The sequence below is a fragment of the Sinocyclocheilus anshuiensis genome, unplaced genomic scaffold (assembly GCF_001515605.1).
Source record: "Sinocyclocheilus anshuiensis isolate Anshui unplaced genomic scaffold, SAMN03320099.WGS_v1.1 scaffold299, whole genome shotgun sequence".
Classification (NCBI taxonomy): Eukaryota; Metazoa; Chordata; class Actinopteri; order Cypriniformes; family Cyprinidae; genus Sinocyclocheilus; species Sinocyclocheilus anshuiensis.
In genome coordinates, this window is record NW_015552565.1 from 518079 (window position 1) to 541796 (window position 23718).

The 23718-nt window shown below is 36.5% G+C and overlaps 1 protein-coding gene across 5 annotated transcripts in view; it reads right to left on the minus strand.

Moving 5' to 3' along the window:
* Positions 1-9613: 9613 nt before the first annotated feature.
* Positions 9614-23718, minus strand: part of anks1b (ankyrin repeat and sterile alpha motif domain containing 1B) — a 156804-nt gene continuing 142699 nt past the window's right edge. For 2 of the 5 annotated variants that reach the window (XM_016455556.1, XM_016455554.1), the window contains exons 20-26: positions 22665-22790; positions 20689-20760; positions 19487-19573; positions 19042-19179; positions 17274-17441; positions 11765-11856; positions 9614-10610 (exon numbers count right to left, since the gene is read on the minus strand). In XM_016455556.1, the coding sequence (XP_016311042.1) occupies positions 10562-10610; positions 11765-11856; positions 17274-17441; positions 19042-19179; positions 19487-19573; positions 20689-20760; positions 22665-22790 (732 nt within the window). In that variant the 3' untranslated portion in view covers positions 9614-10561. Of the gene's footprint in view, positions 10611-11764; positions 11857-17273; positions 17442-19041; positions 19180-19486; positions 19574-20688; positions 20761-22664; positions 22791-23413; positions 23435-23718 lie in introns of all 5 variants that reach the window. The other 3 variants (XM_016455553.1, XM_016455552.1, XM_016455555.1) reach the window with 3 other exon arrangements.

Sequence of the window (23718 nt, forward strand, 5' to 3'; positions counted from 1 at the left end):
GAAAGTTAATCGCCGTTCTAATCTAATGCGCTGCTGCACTGTAACGCACACACATAGGCTACAGACAGTAGCGCGTACATCACGCGCATAGAATCATTCAGCGCGGAAATGTATTGTCAACACTGTTCTGTGATTTCTTAATAAAATAGCTTAGAAACTGAAAAGTTCAAGCATTTAACTAAATTCCACAGCTTCACTACTAGTAGAGAGACGCTGCCAGGTAGAATTAATTCACACACGCAATCGCTCTCACTAATGCATTCATATTAATGTAATCTTTACTGTGCTACTTTTATCTGTATCTGATTTGGAATGGGTCGTTATATTTGTCACAGATTTCTGCTCAAAGACAAAAAAGGGAAAAAGAAAAACACAAAGTGGTCTGTACAACTTTTGCACTAAGTCTTCTGAAACCAATTGTTTTGCGTTAACAACACAGCACATTTGGAGTCGTTCAATGAAAACTGATTGCCATCCACAGTAGCTGTGGATACATATTGCAATTGTATGACAATCCACACCGAATTAAACACACCAAGACCAGCTAATCGAGGGCTGCTCCCAAACTCCAATACTTCCCTACTATATAGGAAGCCAAACAGCATGTGAGGTCCCACTTTATATTAAGTGTCCCTAATACCAGTGTACTTGCATAGTAACTAGATGTGTACGTAGTATGTAACCACAGTGTAAGTACACATTGGTACATAGTATCACATTCTGGACACCAACCACAATTTATATGTAAAGCCTAACTTACTAGCCGCTAACATCAGAGTAATTACATGATAAATCTAATATAAAGTGTAACGCTTTCTTTACCAAAAAGTGCTGTTAGTCCTGTTATACATTTGTACTTTCATCACCAAAAAGTGGTGTTACCAATGTCCTGTTACACATTTGTATTTACACATACCATTTAGTGGGTTGTTACATACAATCATTAGAGCTGTAGATACTATGTACCAATGTGTAATTACACTGTGGTTACATACTACATACACATCTAGTTACTATGCAAGTACACAGGTATTGGGGACACTTAATATAAAGTGGGACCGGTCAAATGACAACGGCAACGTGACAAATGTAGTACATCCAAATTACATTTGTACTACATACATTCATACTATACGCAACATAGTTTTTCAAGGACAAGAACAAACAGTTGCAAAGTAATTGCTTATTCAAAACAAGTAGCCTACCGTGGCAATATTTTGACACAGCCTCAGTCTTCGGGATAACTACCAGGCAGGCTTCTCGGAGCTAAAGTCTGCAATAAAAGGGCCCTCCAGGAGCTGGATTGGGCACCCCTGGTTTAAGCTTAACTTTATTCCTATGATGTTAGTTGTACCATGACTATGTCTTCAGGGCTGATTTTGGGAAAGAAATGTCTCTGCCCTGAAATCTTCTGATGACGGACGATGGGGCGTTTGTCATCTGACCTACAGTGCCTTGCGAATGTATCCATACCCCTTCATTTTTTTCACATTTTGTTTTGTTGCTGCCTTGTTAAACTGCTTTAAATTATTTTTTTTCCACAACAATCTACACTCCATACCCCATAATTGTCAAGCAAAAAAACAGGGTTTTAACATCTTTGCAAATGTATTAAAAATAAAAAACTAAAATGATTCCATCTCATAAGTATTCATACCCTTATCTGGGACAGTTGAAATTTAGCTCAGGAGCATTCATTTTGCTTGTAGATATTACTACACTTCAAGTGAAGTTAACCTGTGGAAAATTCTTTTGAATTGGTATGATTTGGAAAGGCACACACCTCTTAATAAAAGGTCTAACAGCTGATAATGCATATCAGAGCAAAAACCAAGCCCTGAGGTCAAAAGAACTCCTGGCCAAACTGAGCAATTGATGGAGAAGGGCTTTGGTTAGCATGGTGACCAAGAACCTGATGCTCACTCTAGTTGAGCTCCATCATCATATGTGGAGATAGGAGAAATCTACAGGAGAAATCTACAGAAGGACAAACATCGCTGCAACACTCCACCAATCCAGTCTTTATGGCGGTGTGGCCAAACTCAAACTCGTTAGAGTAGAAGAAACGCTCAGTGCAGCAAAATATAGAGATAGCCTAATGAAAACCCAGTCCAGAGCATTCAGAACCTCAGACTGGGCAGAAGGTTCACCTTCCAACAGGACAATGACCCTAAGCACACAGCAAGAGTGGCTTATAGACAACTGTGTGAATGTCCTTGAGTGGCCCAGCCACAGCCTGGGATTGAACCCAATCAAATATTTCTGGAGAAACCTGAAAATGTGCATCTGCCCTCATCCAACCTGACAGAGCTTGAGAGGTGAACAGGTGAGGTGAAGAATGGCAGATAATTGCAAAATGTTGATGAGCAAAACTTGTCGCATCAAACAAAAAAAAAAGACTTGAGACTGTAAAGGTGTTTCAGCTAAATATTTAGTTATGAATAGGTAATTAATTATTATGAATTAGGTATGAATACTTATGCAATGTACTTATTTCAGTTTTTTATTTTTAATACATTTACGAAGTTGACCATTCTGTTTTTGCTTTGTCAGTATGGTGTATGGAGTGTAGATTGATGTGGAAAAAAAGTAATTGAAAGAAGTTTATCATAAGGCAGCAACATAAAACGTTAAAAAAATGAATTGCAAGGCACTGTATGTGGTTCTGAGCTTGTTCACGTAAGTGTGAGGATAAAGGCCACTTCACTCTGTTAATGCCTCTTCACACTTCAGGCTACCTTTGTCTTTGTCCACCAAATTTGTCGAGTCAGGAAAACACGCTTTTCTCGCAAGTGACCTGCTAGTGCTCCAGAGCGCAATGTAGTCTGACAGATAAACGTTTGAGGACTTGGCCTAAATATGCTTCGTCTTTATGCTGATAGTAACAATCCACATACCGCTTTGGAACGTTTCCTTCTGTTCCCAGGATTGGGTGTACTTTTTTCAAATGCAAATATGGCGTAACAAAATGGGAACTTGGCGACATAACCACATTTACTGTTTCGCACGCGGTCTTACAGCGCCTGTCTGTGAAAAAACTTTGACCTAAACGAGGACGTGGGAGATTGCTTCTTATGCTTCGCCTTGGGTGGGAGGGAAAGCTAAAACTTTGCCCCCTCCCGAAACGCATCTGGCCTCGTTGACAGATGAATGTGGATCTTCGGCAGATGTACTTTCTCTTTCGCCTCTCCCGTCATTGACTGCAGGGGAGGTGAAGCCCTAAACGGGCTCGTGGCCAGTGTTGCCATGGTAGCTGGCTTTAGGATGCTAGGCATCCTCCCAAAAATGTCCTTTCATCTCACCTCCGACAGTGGAGTTGAGGGTACTTGATGAGTTTGACGCCACAAAAATAACATCTTCGCATCTGAACCTTGGGCGCACAGCAATGTTTTCAAAGGTAACAGCAGGTCAAGGGAGCTGTGGGATAAGGTTCAAAATATACAACAACCACTATCACATCAACAATTTCCACTGTCTAGAGCCGCCGTGTGGTTATTTATGAAAATGAGTTTATCTTTTAAAGTGACAACCTAAAGCTGCAGTATAATAATATATAACTTTTATTTGGTAAAAAAAAAAATAAAAATTTTTTTTCATCAAGTGCATAAGGCATCTGTGTTCAAAACTGTCTCCTTTCCTTACCTCACCTCGATTTGCAACGGTAAGCTCAATGATATTACATGATTTATAATTTGAGGTGTCGGGTCCGATTTTGCAGAAAATTAACATCATTTGTTAGTTTGACGTCATTCATGTTTGGCGTTTGCGAGGACAGGGCTACTATATGGTGTGTGTGCGTAAGCAACTGTTTTAAGAACAAGTTACAAATGCTACACGCACAATTTAAACTTATCTCGATAGCTGCTTTTAATTGGCAAAATTCTAAATGGCAATCGTCGTCAACATCTGGGGAATCACCTGTTGTCCAAACTAAAAAAATCTCCAACTGCGGAGAGTCTGCGGTCAATAAGAGAAAGTTTCAGAAGTCTGTGTTAAAACGAGAGTAAATGTTGGCGTGCCAAGTAACTTGCAATTTTATGTTTTAAACTGAGATGGCTGACCGAGCTTACTGTTACCAGAACCTTTATATCATTCGTCTTCACATTAGTATGGAAAGGTTTGAATAACAGTCTGAGCCAATATTAAGGTCTTGCATCATCTGGAAAATGTTTCTTAGAGCTCAAACGTGCATCAAAATACATGTTTACAAGCTAATTTTAATTTATTACTATTTTTTTCTATGATATGCCCTGAAATTCTGCTCATATTTTTACACAAAAGCCCTGTTGCTGTCAAAAGTCTGGCAGATGATGACACAAAATGACACATTTTGTGGCGACGGGTGGACTTTTGCTGACCAATTAATGTGGATATCTGGGTGCAAGTAATAGAGAAACGGTATGCATTGTTCATTTACATACTACCAACAAACATTGTAATAATACAAAGTTGTCTTGAAATTCTGCAAATTTATCCTTTAAACCATGATGGTATTTAACTGGAAATAACTGGCAAACCCCTTGCTAAAAGTTCTTATTACAGTGAAATCACACAAAGTCCACAGCACTAGTTCCAAGAGACTGTCAATTGGGCCTGCTCTAACATGGGATGTTGTAGCTCAAGGGTGCTCATTCCTGCTCTTGTATATTGCAATTTGTTCCTGCTGTAATGCATCTGTCTAAGTTTCTGCTGAAGCCCAAGTGCTCGATTACCTGCTTCAGAAGCGTTTAATTAGAGATGCAGCTAAACTTCAGCTTTCTTTTGAAGCATCTTCAGGCTTAAGCACAGTCGCAGCATAACAAGACAGTGTTTCTGGTAAGGAAATGCATTAAAATGATAAAACTTAGACTGATTGACATACAGTACCTATTATTTTAGTGTTTTACAAGTACCTCATTACTTACCTCACAATTGCGTGATCTTTAACATGTTTTATACATAGACGTACCTCCTTTGTGCAGTACCTGAATGATGAAGTCAACATGAAATCTAACAAATCAAATTTACAGTCTTAATATGGATTCTTGGTCATATTGTGAACTATTAAATGCAAAATAAATTCAATTATTTGCAAAATAAGCAAATAAATTACATACAGGCACACCTCAAATTGGAATTCAAGCCGCAAACAAGTTACAAGATAAGGACAACCTAAAATCTTTATATAGCAACTCTAGTCGGAAACTTTGGCAACACTTTAGAGACCAATTCTCACTACTAACTAGTTGCTTATTAGCATGCATATTACTAGCATATTGGCTGTTTATTAGTACTTATAAAGCACATAGTAATGCCTGATTCTGCATGACCTTATTTTAGATCCCTAATCCTACCCCATACCTAAATTTAACAACCACCTTACTATTAATAAGCAGTAAATTAGGAGTTTATTGAGGCAAAAGGCATAGTTAATAGTAGGCTAAAAGTGAGAACTGTTCTCCAAACTGAAGTGTGGCCGAAACTTTTTGCAAACACTGATACTTCAAAACTTCCTGTTTGAAGATAAGTTATTTAAAGGATTCACTTCCTAAATAAAAAATTCCTGATAATTTACTCACCCCCATGTCATCCAAGATGTTCATGTCTTCAGTCGAAAAGAATTTAAGTTTTTGAGGAAAACATTCCTGGATTTTTCTCCATATAATGGACTTCGATGGGAACTAACAGGCCGAAGGTCCAAATTGCAGTTTCAGTGCAGCTTCAAAGGGCTCTACACAATCCCAGCTGAGGGAATAAGGGTCTTATCTAGCGAAACGATCGTTAATTTTCTTTAAAAAAAATAAAATAAAAATGTATATACTTTTTTTTTGTTTATACCACAAACGCTCGTCTTGCACCAGCCCAACCTCACGCACTGCGTAGTCACGTTGGAAAGGTCACGTGTGACGTAGGCGGAAGTACCAAACGTGCAAATAAAGTCAAACGCCCTTTACAAAAACAGGTAAAACAACGATGTCGGACGATTTTGAAGTTGGAGGAGAAAATGAGCAGTTTTTCACTCTAACCTACCTTTTTGAACTGGAGTAACATTACACAGAAGAAGAGCTAATCGCGCGTGACGTTTACAACGTGATTACGTAATGCGTGAAGTCGCACATTTGTGGTTAAAAAGTATATACATTTTTATTTAATTTTTTAGAAAATGACTGATCATTTTGCTAGATAAGACACTTACTCCACACTGGGATCGTGTAGAGCCCTTTGAAGCTGCATTAAATTGCAACCCGTTGATCCCCATTGAAGTCCATTATATGGGGAAAAATCCTAGAATACGTAATTTCTTTTCTAATGAAGAAAGACAGACAAACATCTTGAATGACATGGGGGTGAGTAAATTATAAGGAAATTTTTATTCCGGAAGTGAACTAATCTTTTATTGTTGAAAAAAAAAAAAATATATATATATATAAGGATTTACTTTCTCTTCCATTATCAGGTTTAACATTACAAAATGTCCATTCATGCATCGTGTTCCACTTTTGCTAAATGCTAGGTGTTGGTTAGCAATAGCTCATTGCAGGGCATAACTAAACAATGTTATTGTTACACTTAAGGCAAAATGATAAAATGCTCACTGAATTAAATGGCCATAAGCGCACAAACAGTTGAAGAAATACATATTAGATCAGGGCAGTAGTGAGGCGATGGTAGCTTTCGATGTAGCTTTAATCTGAAATGATCTTAAACGTCAATATTCGCTGACATCGTTAGGTAAGCACACTTTGTTCTTTTTGTCAGAGATGATAAATGCTAGGTGAGGGATGTTTTGCTCCCCGCAGTTTGATTTTGTATGTTCCTAAAGCTCTGGCCCAGTTCTCGCATCTCTCTGTTCTTTTTATATCGGCGTGACTGAACTGGTTGAACGATCGCAAAGCCTCCTTTATTTTGATATCGCTGCAGAAATCTATTTGGCACATTCTGTAAGTGTTAATTGTTCTGTAAGATAATTACATAAATGGTTAACCCCTGACGCTTAATTTAGTCAAAGGCTTCAGGATACACACCATCTGGGACGCAAGACTACAGTTATCTCTCATTCTATCTTTGTTGTGAGCACATGATGAAATGGAAAGTGAAGGGTATTTGATAAAAGGTTACGGCAGTCGGATCGTCTCACCTCACGAACATAGGATCTTTCTTGAGATGCCGTCTGATTTATAAGGCTCTGACAGAAAGATGCTGTAAATGCTTTACAGATTGGGGCATAAAACGTGCTGCAGGTGAAATCAAGGCTGTAAATGTCTGTTGGATGCACATCTCATACAAATGCTTTACAAACTCTTCTATTGTATTAAAGTTTATAAAATATGTAAAATAACTAATCCATCAACCTAACAATCAGCTTTTAAGTCTCTATGATTTAGGTTGTTGTGTTCAATGAGCCTGAGCGTTGCCGTTCTTTGGGTAGTCAGTGGTTGTTCCTAGTCGTTTGTCTAAAACTGGCTGTGTAGTTTTTCTCTCGACCTGTTACTGCAACATAACCGTGTAGCGTTAAGCAGGCAATGTGGAGAAAGAAACGAGCTCCATGGAAACAGAGTGCACAAGAAGTGAACCGTATGTCACCTCGCCTGAGGGAGATATTATCCTGAAACGCACGCTCACGTCCTTATCACAACACAACTTTTAACACGATCTCTGGCTTTACTGAATCGTAATTTGGTGCAGCTCCCCAAAGGCCACTAATAAGTACATACAGAAATACACAACACGAACCAGAGCTACAGAACAACAAGTACATACATAGAACGCAGAACGACAGATAGAACGATATACTGTAGATAGAAAGAAACAGACAGACAGATAGATAGATAAACAGACAAATAGGTAGAATGATGGATAGATAAAATATTATATGGGTGAGTAGCTAGGTATAGATACAATGAGAGATGATAAATAGATAGATAGATAGATAGATAGAATGATGGATAGATAAAATATTACATGGGTGAATAGCTGGGTATAGATACAATGAGAGATAAGAGATAGATAGATAGATAGATAGATAGATAGATAAAATATTACTTGGGTGAGTAGCTAGGTATAGATACAATGAGAGATAAGATAGATAGATAGATAGACAGACAGACAAATAGGTAGAATGATGGATAGTTAAAATATTAAATGGGTGAGTAGCTAGGTATAGATACAATGAGAGATAAGATAGATAGATAGATAGATAGATAGAATGATGGATAGATAACATATTACATGGGTGAGTAGCTAGGTATAGATACAATGAGAGATAAGATAGATAGATAGATAGATAGATAGATAGATAGATAGATAGATAGATAGATAGATAGATAGATAGATAGATAGATAGATAGATAGATAGATAGATAGATAGATAGATAGATAGATAGATAGATAGATAGATAGATAGATAGATAGATAGATAGATAGATAGATAGATAGATAGATAGATAGATAGATAGATAGATAGATAGATAGATAGATAGATAGATAGATAGATAGATAGATAGATAGATAGATAGATAGATAGATAGATAGATAGATAGATAGATAGATAGATAGATAGATAGATAGATAGATAGATAGATAGATAGATAGATAGATAGATAGATAGATAGATAGATAGATAGATAGATAGATAGATAGATAGATAGATAGATAGATAGATAGATAGATAGATAGATAGATAGATAGATAGAATGATGGATAGATAACATTACATGGGTGAGTAGCTAGGTATAGATACAATGAGATATAAGAGATAAGAGATAGATAGATAGATAGATAGATAGATAGATAGATAGATAGATAGATAGATAGATTAATAGATATACAAGATAGATAGATAGATAGAATGATGGATAGATAACATATTACATGGGTGAGTAGCTAGGTATAGATACAATGAGAGATAAGATAGATAGATAGATAGATAGATAGAATGATGGATAGATAACATATTACATGGGTGAGTAGCTAGGTATAGATACAATGAGAGATAAGAGATAAGAGATAGATAGATACATAGATAGACAGACAGACAGACAAATAGGTAGAATGATGGATAGTTAAAATATTAAATGGGTGAGTAGCTAGGTATAGATACAATGAGAGATAAGATAGATAGATAGATAGATAGATAGATAGATAGATAGATAGAATAAAAATTTTAAATATGCTTTTTATACACCAGCCAATTTTATAACCAAAACCAACTGTGGAGGCTCTGTATTGAATCTTCTATTAAGACACAAGGCTGCCAATATCCAGAGTATGTTTAACTCCACACGTAAAACCACACTATAAATACAGTAGCTGAACAGAAAGAAAGGAAGGAACATGGCTCACAGAACGGACAATGGTTCTACAATCTGGATTTATTCCGTGTGCTTTTCAAGAATATAAATAAAGACCAAACTTACGAAATCTGTGTGCTGGAAGCCCAAGCCTATCTACACATGTTAGTTAGCAATGATGTCACAAATCTACCCCTTGTTCATACTGTTGTTTTCTTTTAATGTGCTCCACTTTGACCTGCGAAATTTGGTACCTTGTTTACCTATCCAATTTATTGGATTTTTTTAAAAATCATTCTTTATACATGGTTTTTCTTTGTTTTTTTAATTACATATATGAACAATGAGTCAACAAAATATTTATTTACAGAACTGTGGCAAAATTCTACAGTGACAATGAGTGAAAATAAGATATCTGTTGCCATCCGCACATTCAGTTCCTCCGTAGTAATATAATAATATTTTTTTGTTTTCACGAATGGCTGCTTATTTTAGCTTGACGCGTCATATAAAAATAATGTTACGTTAAGACGACATCAGACGAGAATTGCACAATAAGAATAATAATTATAATAATTGTAAATATTACAGTAATGGTAATATAGTTCTCTATTAAACAGTAAAATTTCTTGCCAATATATGAATATTAATCTGCGTGGCATTGCCAATTACGTCAACAACCGTTCCATAGTGATTTTGGCACGAGACGCATCAGTTTCGTGGTTGTCCAGTGCAATGAGTCCATTCACATTGTGCATATTCATATTTTTAGATCAATAACCATAAACAAATGAAATAAAGAAAGGAAGATAGAAACAAAGAAAACAGAAAAGAAAAAATACAGAAATTTATGTAAATGTCCGTTTTTATCCCAGTCCAGACATGCCATGGTATTTTGGACTAGATATTAGGAAAAGTCAGTGTAGTGTGTCCGAGTCGCCATAGCGACAGTCCTTCCCCAGTCCGTCTCTCGCGCAACAAAGTTCTATGTCGGCCGCCGTCCTTCAGAACGCAACTCAAATCGCTGCCTCTTGAAAAGTATACATTCGAATTCCACAGTCTCCTCCTGTTGTTTTTTTTATGCAGTGTGTGTGTGCGAGTGCATGCGAGTGTTTCGTCAAAAGGGTCCACGTCGGCAGTCCTTGTACGCGTACACCAAGTCCCAGGGGAAAAAGTCCTTGTGCAAATCCTTACACGTGTGTTACGAGAGGCTCCAGTGACGCTTTTAGGGTCCGTATTTGTGGTCCGTTTTTGCAATGCATGTGAGAGTGAGGGTCCATGTTAGGGGCAGGCTACATTCTCTGAATTCCACTGTAATAGACATGGGCGTCCGCCATTGCCCTGTGAATGAAATCACATCACTTATCCAAAGTGTCCATCAAAAAAAAAAAGCTCCAGTTCACATGGACTGCATGCTTTCCATCAACTACACTGCATGTCTCAGGACTGGCTCGGGTTTTCGTTCACAGGCAAAACCAAAAAAAGGGAAAGAAAGAAAATACGACGGGAAAACTTTTCGGAAAGTAAGGAATACACGCAATTTGAGAGACAATTTTTGGCGGGTGTCTCATCGTAAAGTAAGCCTTCGTTAAATGCTATCTGACAAACTTCTGCGTCCACAAATTAGTTTTATGCTTAGACTGACTAAAACAAGCTCGTAAATCGTGTGCTGTTTAAGAAAAAACAAAAAATCTCCCCTAAATAAGGGAATTTAAATCACAGCAGACTTTTTTTTTCTTTCTCTCTGACAAGCGCAGGTACTAAAAATTAAAACTTCACTACGAGACGAAAGAAACAACACAAGCAAAATGTCCTTCATGTGAAGTCCAATCTCCATTCTATGCCAGCCATTTCGGATGCCCCACCTCGCAAAAATCTCTCCATTTCCCTCCCGCATTGCTAACCCTACGCTGTCTAGTCAGAAAGAAACAAAGAAAGCAAATCCCGACAACATGTGTGTTTATAAGGCTTGTAGCAGCATTACGGTTTTAAGTTGTCATTCAAGCAGTCGAGGGGGGCGGTGGGGAAAGGCTGGAGAGGCGCTTCTCGAAGAAGCCGAGGAAAGAGTAGCGAGGAACGGAGGGAAGGAGAAATCAAAAGAGGAGAGGGGGAAAAACTGAATGAAAAACAACCGCTTGCAACACTTTTTTGTGTGTTTTGGAGGAGGATCGGCAGCGTGGCGGCCCTGAGGGCTGAGCGGGACCTTCCCGTATTGTGCTGCGGCCAGAGAGGTGGGGGGGGGTAGTGGCGAGTGAGATCAAGAGATAGAAAGAAAAAGAGGGGCAAAAGATCGAAGGAGAGAAAAGACAGCGGCAGCGTCATCATGCAGAAGCCACGGTAAACGGGCGGGCTTGGCCGGGCGGAGAGACGCGGGCTTGTCACAGGTCACTGGGCCCATGGCTCCGTGGGGGGCCTCTAGAGGGCGCTCTCTGTAAGGCACACACACAGGAGTGGACAGTATTTTGGGTGTATATTAGAAAATAGTGGTCTCATACTTGGTGTTGGCTCCTCTTTTGGCTTCCTGTCCTGGCTCGACTATCCAGGGAACATTGGCGTGGCCCTTTTGATCCATTGAGGGCTGCTCCATCTGGGGTGCACACAGGGGGGAAAAAAACAAGAGGAGAGTGGGTCAGAATGCGCTAGTAATTTAGAGGGTTAAAGGCGGTCACGCTGGATCTTGCGTTCCCTTTTTTGTTTCCATTTGTATGCATACGCACAGAATTGTTTTTTTCTTCTTCTTTGTACTAAAGATTTGGTGACCTAAGCAAAAAGAAGTCTGCCATGTATGTCACAAATTGACTTCCTGGATAAAAATCAAACATGGGTGAAATTTGATTATTACAAGTTTAAATTAATATTATTAGTTAAACAACAGTCAACAATTTTTAGGTTGATGGTTAATTCATATTCATTGAAAATACATAAAACTCATTTAAATGTTAAAATACAAAAATACAGAAATGATCATAAACCTACATTAATAGATTACTGTAAAAGTAATAATAAATAATACTACAATAAAAACAATATACCAATAATAATAAAATATACCAAAATATAACAACAAAATTTATTATTAATTGTAATATTTATTTATGAACAACAGAAGCCCTGAAGTATGACATCATATTCTCTTACTCATATTTATTCACTATTAATTAATGTTCATAAACTAATTTAAGTATTTATGTATATAAAACGTAAAAATGATCATAAATATGAATAAATAAATAAATAAATAAATAAATACTGTAAAAGTGGTTGTTGAAAGTTAACACATTAAGGTTAACTTAATAGTTGTTGTTATTATTAATTATTACTTATGAAAAACAGAAGCCCTGGTGTATGACGTCATATTCTGTAACTCATATCAAAGAATCTGAAGTAATTTACATGCTTACGTCTAGTGTGGCCGCCTCTTAAGTCAGAGAGAGAGAGGTGTAATGTGATTGGTTAACCACATGACAATCAGACTGTCATACTAACACAAACAAGTGAATTAACTCCACATTACATAATTCTTATTTTACACCGCTGATATCAAATTCATTTGTTATATTACATATCAGTGACAATATTCATCTTGCAGATCTGCTGTGGTCAAAACTACCCTACGACTAGTACATCTTTATCAACCAATCAAAACACTGTTCCTTGTTGCCATGGCAGCTCAGCCTTGCTCCACATAAAGCTCAGCTATACATGGCTCGGAAACGTGAATCACACACGCGCACAAATGCAGGGTCTTTTACGTCTGCTGTTGGCTTGTCTTGAGTTCTTTATCAGGTTTTTCCATATGCAGCTGCATGAATATTAAATAACATAATCCTCACTCTGCCTAGCTACCTCTGACTGCTCTCAAACACACACACACACCCCCACACCAACTTCATTCTTCTCCATATCCAAATGCTTTAAAAAAGGAAACAAGACGCTAATCTTATGCAATAAAACTCTAATATGAGGCATCGACCTGAAAAGGAGCTTAATGGTTTGATAACACAGCTCAGGGAACGGTGAGTTGGTGTCTTGGGATAAGAAATCTTGAAATATTTCTATCCTCGTTTAGTCAGCTGATGTTCTGGACGGACAGACCATTGCAGGACGACAGGAAAGAAGGATTCAGATGATGAAGAGATGAATCAAACAAACAGATCTGAGAGATGAGTTAAAATTATTTTCTGTACCTTTCTTTAACCTGGAATTTTCCTTTTAATAATTAAGCGAAAAATAAAAAGACCAAGAAAAATGACAAAATAAGCAAAAACATTAGGCCTGTCAATTTAACATTAATTTAGTGCAAACATTAAAATAAATAATACATAAATAATTATTCACATTTTTACGTAACTGACAGACCTAAAAAATAAATAAATAAAAAAGGGGAAAAAGAAATCAAGGCAAGGAAAATGTTAGAAGACCTGAAATTGAACTTGAATGATGGAGGAGTCGTGAGGTATGAAGAAGAGAAGAAGGACGAAGAGGAGGCCGGTGCAGGGTGAAAATATGCCCCATGGACCAGCGGCTAGAGGGGGGAATGACCTAGAGGCGGAACAAAGAGGTCACAGAGGTCAAAGCTTGGGAAGGTTAACACACACACACACACACACACACACACGTATATGGGTGATTCTTTAATTAGAGGACTTTTATCTTTAAAGATGACAGATCAAAACAGCTTTTGTTTCTTTTAGATGTTGTTTCTTTACTTTTCCTTCAGCTTGTTAAAGACTGTTAAACTACAACTGGCAGAATCTTACTATTTTGGGCCTGCCCCAATCCAGACTTCTACAATAAACTACCTACAGCAGACCGTAATTTAGGTCTTAAAAATGGTTAAAAGCTGCTGTCCAAGTTTTTGTCTCACACTCTAAAAACATGATCAGTAAATCATGACAACTAATGTTTTTTTACATTACAACATCAAAATAAGTTGAGCAATTTCAACTTTTTTTATAAGTTAAATGAACTTGACTTTTTTTTAAGTCGGTTTAATGTGCTTTAAGTTGAAATGACTTGTACAACCAAGTTGATTATGCTTAAAATTTTAAGACAGCAACTGAACATAAGTATTTGAGTTGAAATAAGTGCAATTAGGATGTATTTTTGTTGATGTAGTTAAATTTAGAGTACATTTATCTGTTCAAGTTTAATGCTGTCCCCCCAACTGAGATTTTATATTCATCTCAAAAGTCAGTTTTCTGTGCCATAAAAATCTCTGATTAAATTATAACATTGGATAGTTACATATTCAAAAATATATCGCCTGCTTAACTAGCTTCAATATATATATATATATATAATAATTAATGTAGAAACAACAAAGACAGTATATTTTTAATATTTGTTTAATGGCATATTTTTTATGACTGAAGGAGATCATAAATACATAAATACCAATACTATGGATGTCTCAATGACATAATAACCCCCCCCCAATATTTAACCATTGACTATAGCCAGTCAACATTACAGTATAATTGAGAGCTATCAATTTGAACATTTATTAGAATTAACATAAACCCATTATAATAGATGTCATATTTAGCTACCTGTGCCCTTCAGCAAGTAGGAAATATACAGAACTTTAATAAAGTTATCGAACACTTCATTCTAAATTAAATATAGATTAATCCTTAAAGCTACAAAAGTCACTGATTTCCTCTTTTTTCTTTTGTTCTTTGATTAACAGACATCACAGCAGCTGGGTTATTAGGTTATTTTGGCTGCTTTAAGAGCTGCCGCTACTGAACATGCTGCGGATCTGACACGCATCTCTTAACCAATTCTGACCCACCTCAGGTCTTAAAGTCTCTACTAATGAGCTGACGAGTGTGTTAGAAGAGGTAGACAGTGTTGGGCTGCTCCAGGTCAGTTTTGAAAACCACTGCATTTCAGAGGCATTTCTTAAACGTGACTCATTTAACAAATACTTGCATGCACAGTTATAAGGCAGCTTTAAATGCCTTTTTGGTAACTTCATGACTTAACTGACGACATAACTATGACTTTAGTTAGTTTAGCACTTTAATATGAAATTATATAGGCTACAGCGTGCACCGCTGCATTTGTGCATGCAATTGAAGAGCACAGTATTTTTTTATTGCTACGAGCACAGTATAATGGCAGACAGGACAGGAAAATTAGTTTTACTGACATATGGCCTCAGTTCACTGTTGTTCTACTGAAGCTCCCTCGTCACCTGAATCTTTTCCGTGCTCGTTTGACTAGCGCCTGGCACTGAGGCAAAGTTGGAGTGCTCGTCTAAAAAAGTATCTCATTTGATATGGTTGTAAAGACATTCTGCATCTAAATAAATGCAATTCTTGTCAAGAAAAAAAGAGAAGCAGCAGTTGTGAGTGGGGTGGCCAAACCTAGCTCCGCCCCTGCATTAATTGCGTTAAATATTTTTAATGCGTTAAACTGAAAAAATTAATCGCATGCATTAATGTGTTCATTTTGACAGCACTAATATGGTAAAAATGTCCTTAATTGAAGAATCACCCAAATTCATTCAAATGCAGGAGTGGACACACATAGAAATGAGCAGAACAGGATGAAGAAAAGAGAGAAGGAATCCGTTCTAATGGAGCAACACAGCGTATCGTGTCCATATGGAGAAGAGTTACCTCAACATAATGAACAATTTCTTCTACACAAGGGAAAATCAATATCCGAGTACACCACCCCAGCCACAGACGATGCTGTTAGTGTTCAGAGTAACAACACACACACTCTCAGACCAACAATGGACCTTATTCACGAAAAACGAGCAAAACAAATGTGTGTAAATCATTCATAAATCCATTCTTACATAAATTGTCACATAAGCACTATTCAGACGAGATTAGTATTCCAAATGACTTTTGAGTTATAACTATGAACACAGGATGCCTGTGATTTCCTGTACTGATTCACATGGGACTGGGATCTTTGTAGTTGTTACTAAGCTCAGAGTGTGTATAATATTGATTTTAAATATTGGCTCATGCCCCTAAAAAGATAATCGCGCAAATGTCGAAATCAAGCAATGGGTTATAAGTTCATGTTCGTCTGTACTGTTTTTAATTATAAAACTAATTTTATGATGAGGGCCAGATAGGATACCAAAGTTTTCTAATGTCATTCACTGGAGGCCTTTAGTTAACAGGAAATATTAATCAAATAACAATATAAAACAATAAAACAACACATAGTTAGGCCTAAAAGAAAAAAAAAAAACTTGAAATGACAGCAATTAATAAATGAACAAACGTGATAAGATTAAGATGTGAACTATCATGTGCAACAACAATTTAAAGTTCATGGTGTTGGTAAAAATTGAATATTGACAATATATCAGTGTTTTTTATAGTATCATTGAGGTACTATTTTAGTTTTTATTCATATTTTGAATTAGTTTTCATTTTTATATTTTCAGGTTTCATTGTAATTTTAGGTAACATTTTAGTAATTGTTTTTAATGTGTATATCGTTTTTTTTAATAGTAAGACTAAAGTTTTTGAAGAAATTATTGTTACTCAGGAAGGATGTATTAAATTGATCAAAAGTGACAATTTTACAAGTTTACATCAGTTACAAAAGATTTCTATCTCACACGAATGCTGTTCTTTAGAATATAGAAAAAGTATCATGGTTTCCACAAAAATATTAAGCAGCAAAACTGTTTTCAACACTGATGATAAAAAGAAATCAGCATACTTGAATGATTGCGTTGTCATTAACAGTTCAACTTTTGACACACAACAGATCAACATCAAGTTTAAATCAATACACCAAATCAAAATTAAATTCTGGACACACATTGTAGCAGCTCAAACCAGAGACTGTTTCCCATGATGCATCACTCAGCTTGAGCACACACAGACAAGTGCAGGTTCAAGGTGTGCAGGCAGCTGTGCAGGTGTACATATGTACAGATGGATGAGGTGAGACAGGCTAGAGGTTAGAGGCTTAAGTCAGTGTTTGTGTGTGTGTTAGTGCTCAAAGGGCAAAGTCACTCACAGATTTGCGTATGTTGACACGAGGTTTAGGGACAGGTTTGGAGGGTTTGCTGTCGAAGCTCTCGGGCAGAGTGGATGACCCGTGGCCGCTCTTTCGGGCCTGCAGGGCTAACTGATACGCCACCTCAAACGCCTGGCCCAACGTCAGGATAATCTCGTAGGCCAGATTCTGTGTAAAAATACACACAAACACGCAGAGATGATCAGAGACCCACTTTCAAAAATCAACTTACAATTTACACTTGTGGGGGATCTACGCTGCTACAAATCAGTTGAGAAAATGAAGATTTGAGTTCAATTTAGTGCTACTACATTTGGCAGCATTTTAGCATTTCCCTTCCATAATTTCAGAGCTTAGTGATTTTTAAATGATTAAAAACATGCTTGAAGCATATTATAAATTATTCATGTGTTGTGACTAGCTGACGCACAGACAGTTCTGTGGTGTTACTGTGACAGACGGTAACACAGAAGACATCAAGCTTACTTAAGCAACAATTTATTTAAAAAAAACGCCACTGTAGCCATTTAAGCTAAGAAAATGTGCATTTTATACTTAAAATGACTGCACAGATTCTATAAAATGTGACATATCAGACCTACCAAGAGATTTCACTCACAATTTTTGTAATCTAATCACAGAAAATAGTTCAAACACTAGACATACATATATATATATATATATATATCGGGGGCGTTTCCTCTGAGGAGGCAAGTGAGGCAGTGGCTCCTCAAAATATTAAATGAGAAAAAAATTTGTAGTACAGAAATAAAACAACATCAATATTACAAAATATAACATTGAAAGTGTATAAATCACTCGTTTTTCTAAAGAAACATTGTCCAACAGAGACACCACTAAAGCATGCGGTGGTTTTGGTGGGGGGTAATTGAAAATGAATGGGGGAAAGTCACATGAGAGGAGGTAATGCCACCATCGCGATATGACTGGTTATGTTCGGCTATGATTGGTTCATGCGATAAATCCCGCCTCTTGTGTTGATGCACGTTCCACGTTCGTGAATCAGTCTGAATGAACAACATAATGCTGCTAATGGGAAGAGTAATTTAAAAAAGTAAGTAAACAACTCGCACACTTAGATATAACCACTTTGTTACGTCAAAATAAGACTTAAAATGGCTTGAAAACATGATCTGTGGGAGTTTTTAGTCAGTAATCAGCTTGGTGAAATTGAAAGTAAATCTCTGTTTGTGACCAATATTTACCGAGCTTTTATGACTGATGATCTGAAAAATTCAAAAATAGTTAAAAGTTAACTATTAAAAAGAATAGCTGAACATAAGTTCACAAATAAAATATATTGTTTAAATTGTTACTGTGTTCTTTTTCAAATATCTCTTAAGTTTTTTATACTGTGCTTCAGAATACCATTAATTTATGAAATAGGCTTAAAAAACTGCCCTTCAACTCCTGTTACACACATATATAGACTATACATTTAAATAATTAAGATTACAAATAAAAAATAGGCGACTTTCGTTGTTTTGCCTATTTTGGCCTTCTGTCACATTAATTTGCTATTATTGATTAAATTGATACTAATCTTAAAGTAATAATCAAATACATCTTCACTAATATTTGAATAATAATTTCATTTTCATTTATGAAATATGGTATTCCTCAGACATGCTTTGCAACACTTGCATGACCTCTGTGCATTTGTAACTGAGCTTTTATGTATGTCTAATTTTTATTTATGCTTTATCGGGAAGTTCAAAAGTGAATTTATTTTTTATGTTTTACTAACCACATCAAAAGCTGTAAACACGTGGCAGTAATGATGGCTGGATTTCAGGTCCTTGGTGATGTACGCAAATGTGGACAGATCTTCAGGGTCCTGCGCGGCACATGAGATATTCCTGATCTCATGCTCTGCTATAATGTTCTAAACATCAGACAAAGAAATAAGAGGGAATCAAAATATCGGTTATTATTTATCAATAATATTTTTCTATTCTACATTTATAACATGAACTGTCAATATAATGTGACTTATAATAGCACTTGTAATATCTATTCAGTGCTTTGTCAGAATAATGTAATGTCCTTTGTCTTAATCACAATAAATTGCATGTCATTAAAGAAATTCAACTGCATTTTTATTGACTGACGGCCCTAATTTTTATCTTATTAAGGGAAATGAAAGTTACGATTACAATCTATGTATAAATTAGGATTAAATTGATGAGTACCTTGTTAGTGGCATCAATAAACTTGACGCCCTTATAGGAGACAGACAGTACTATGGTGGGAATCTTCTTCATCTGTTCTGTAGACTTCTTACAGAGAGGATGAGAGGAGGAGAGATCAGCAGACAGTCTTACAGTCTCTGACATTAACATTCATGAGGCCCCATCACACACTGACTGAGATCTGCTTAATACAAACTCAAACACACACTAAATTATTTACACGTAATGTCATTCAGTCCCCTGCAATAACCCAGATAGTGTGCCATCTCATGAGACAAACAAAAAGGGCCAAAATAACATTCTGCACTGTTTAAACTATGGCCTCATTGGGTTTGAAAGTTGGTGACATAATATACCGCATATAAAGATGCTGGAAAAAGGTGGTTTTAGCTGGTTTAGCTGGTCTCCCAGTCTGGTCAAGCTGGTGTTTAGTTGGTCTGTCAGCGGGAGACAAGCTGTCAAGTGCTCAAAACCTCTCTTACACCAGCAAACCAGACCAGGTTGAAAGACCACCTCAGGCTGCAGGGGCATAAATCACATGCGGCCGAGGATGATGATGAACTGCAGAGAAGTTGTCAGAGTGGAATATATATTCATCTGGACCTCATTTCCCCCCTCGCTCTCTCTCTGTCAGTGGTTTCCCTCTACTGTTCTGTACCTGCCAAAATATTCTGCTTAAAACAAAGAGTGAGAGACGGAGGACCTAAATTTACACCCTCTGAATGTATTAATGTGTTTGTGAAGAAGCAAGGGGCGGCAGGTCTCAAACTCTCTCGGCCTCATCAAAATGTGCAGCGGGGAGCAGAAAGGGGAGAGATGGAGAACAGATGGTGTTTTACATGCATACAAAAAGAGAGCGGGTGAACTGTCCTGCCGTGTTAAATAATCTCATGAGAACGGGGGGCCGGGGGCTGTTGAGGTAAGAGAAGGTATTCTGAGGTAAAGCGAAGTCGATGTATTCATACGCTGTGGGAAGTAGGCTATTTATACGATTATGAGAAGAGTCATAATTGGCCATAATATTATTTCCCTTCACACTGCCTTGTGTGCGTGTTCATCCATAATACACTGTGTTCTTACGTAGGCTTGTAAGAACAGAGACATTTCCTGTTTTCTCAATGACTGTGTGTCATAGTGACCTGAGGGCAGCAGGAGCATGACTAGACAGATTGTATAGTGGTTGCCATGGTGACAACTCTTACCCTCATTTTTGCGCAGGCATCATGCGTGGACTCTGTACCGCGCAACTCCTTCACCAATATAGAGCCCAGATACTGCAGAACAAACACACACAATCAGAAATGAGAAACACGTTCATATAGTTAGAGTATATGTATAAGATATTTAAAAAAAAAGGACAGACTACTATACAACTTTATTATTATTTAAAATTATTTTAAAATTATTTTATTATAAAAAATAAAATCTATATTCATTTCTAAATTAGATATTTTAATACTATTATATAAAGTTATTCTGATTTTAAATAATAATATTTTTATTAAATTTATTATGTATTAAAAAAATAGACATTTATATCTTTGTTATTTATAAATTATGAGTTTTCTCTAAAGCTAGTTTATAATTCATATAAAAATTTTTACTATTTAGTTTAACACGAGCTTGTACATATAAATGAGTTCTTTTATAATTGGCTAACCTATCTGCATGTGAAACTAGTTATAATGGTAATGTGGGCGGTCAAATGTTGAAGTACTCATGGTCCTGACAAGTCTACCTCAGTATTCAAATTACTATTTAAAATTTTTTTTTTTTTAATACATGATCTGGGTGGACTGGAGAGTTGCGTCAAGTATGTCTCTTTTATTTTAAAAGAGTAACAAAATCCTGATTAAGGAATTACTTTCCCAGCAGTAGGTGTGCACAGATTGTGCGTCACTGTGAGTACAACTGTCAGCTAAATCAATAACAAAATGGAATTACAATGAAGCGCGTAGGAAGAGATTGTTTGGAAAGAGCGTAGTTAGTGCCGTGATCTGGTGAAGTGTTACACTGCACTGCTGGGTATCGGACAAGGACAACCTTGAGAGCCAGCGGGCTGTGTTTCACATGAAAGCAATCTGGCATCTACAGTCAGGTCACATGAGTGTTTTGTAAAGCACACTGAGTGTAAAACCCAATCATCTTACGACTAGATGAGCCTGAAATGTTTATTGCCAAGACAAGCCGATGCTACGGTCACATTTTCAATCACAAAATAACATGCATATTATTTCCAAATCCACTCTAGACCATTAATCACACACATCTGTAGTTTAATTTAAGCGCACACTTTCTCTGTATCTGTGATTCTTCATTTTTATTACATTTCTTTTTTTTTAATTTATATATATTTATATATTTTTTTCATTTTAATACTTTATTTTTATTTTATTTTATTGAAATACTTTATATTTTAATATTTTTTTTATTACATTTCATTTTCTTGTAATATTTTATTTCATTTTAATATTGTTATTATTCTAACTATATTTTATTTATTTTATCATTTTATTTGCCAGATAGAATGATTTTCAAGTAATATAACATCAATAGTTAAAAAGAGTACGTTTTTGTGTTCATGTTTGTCAGGGAAGTGTCTCATTACTGACTTAAAGCACCATGAGAGTCAGGAACATCATCGTTTAAGTGTGATATCAATTGATTTTGCAACATTTTACTTCTAGTGGGATAAGCATTGATCCACAGATCTGTCCATTCCTTCACAGCTCTATACTGGGAATACACTCTTGACCTTTGGCCTCTGTGGGTCAGTCACACTTACACGAATGGACTCTGTTCATAAACTCCATCAGTGTTTTTGGCACAGGAGAATAAGCCAATCAAATTTACATGGCTGTTGCTAGGAAACAGAGTGGGTTTATGTAAGCTAATACTAGAGATGCTCGGGCCCAGAGAGAGCTGAAAAAAGCTGTATTGATTGAAGGTTAAAACACCATTTATTCACCACTAAATAACTAAAGGACTCACAGATAGCTTTCACGTTCACTTTTCTCTTTCGCTATCTGATGGCTTACAGGAGCTCGCCAAGGCCAAATTCGCATCTAAATTCTTCGGACGCTCACATTTAAAGTGTTTTTCAGTTCCTTTATGTGTTGTTTTTGTAGGGAAACCTGAGAAACATTTATCATTGTTCACTTCTAACACCCACACTTACATATGCTTCATAGTCACATGACTGGAATATAAGCTTCTCAGGATGGTGCTGCCAGTACTGCACTGGCGTAGAGGACGTCGCCTCGTTCGGAGGCCGTAACGTGATTGGCTCGCACCATTCCCCTTGCTGAAAAGGAGGGTAATGGAAAAACAAACATTAGTAATCAAATCAAGGTCCAGAGTTTAGGTTACAATCACAAAATCTGATGGTATTTTTTATTATTTTTTATACTTTATCGCTTTAAAGGGGTAATATGATGAGATTTCAATTTTTCCTTTCTCTTTGGAGTGTTACAAGCTCTTGGTGCATAAAGAAGATCTGTAAAGTTATTTTTAATGTTTTTGTCTCATCGCTCCGGGACACGGCATCACAATATGGTAAGGGGCGTAACATTCCGTCACACGCTTGAGGTATTCGGCCAATCACAACGCACTGGATAGCTGGCCAATCAGAGCACACCTTGCTTTTTCAGACCGATGAGCTTTGTAAAAATCGACGCGTTTCAGAAAGGCGGGGCATAGAGGAGAAACAGTAATGTACAGTATGTGGAAAATAATGTGATTTTTGAACCTTAAACCGCATAAACACATTTCATTACACCAAATACACAAAATAATGTTCTTTTTAGCAACATCATATGACCCCTTTAACACAACACCGTTTTGAACTAAACAGAAAACATTTAAGGTGTTTTGGCCATTCATTTACATGACAAAGATGGTTTGGAGGCCTGAAAATGCAAACTATACCGTTATCGTCTCTGCTGTCGTCTGTATGCATTAATGCAAAGAAAAAACATTTTCATTTTTAGTATGTTGTCGTGTAAATGTACCCATAGTTTTCTAGATTTTTTTTCATAGTTTTCTGATTTTTTGAAATTGAAAATAAAACACTTTACAAGAAAATACTACAGTTTTTCTACTTCAAATTTTGACTTTTAAATCAATGTTTCTTGCTGTTTCTTTGAATTTTTTGTGAAATTTACTAGCAATTTCTAAGAGAAAATCCTTTCTACAATTTAAGCAGTTCTGTTCAGCTTTTTGTATTCGGTCTA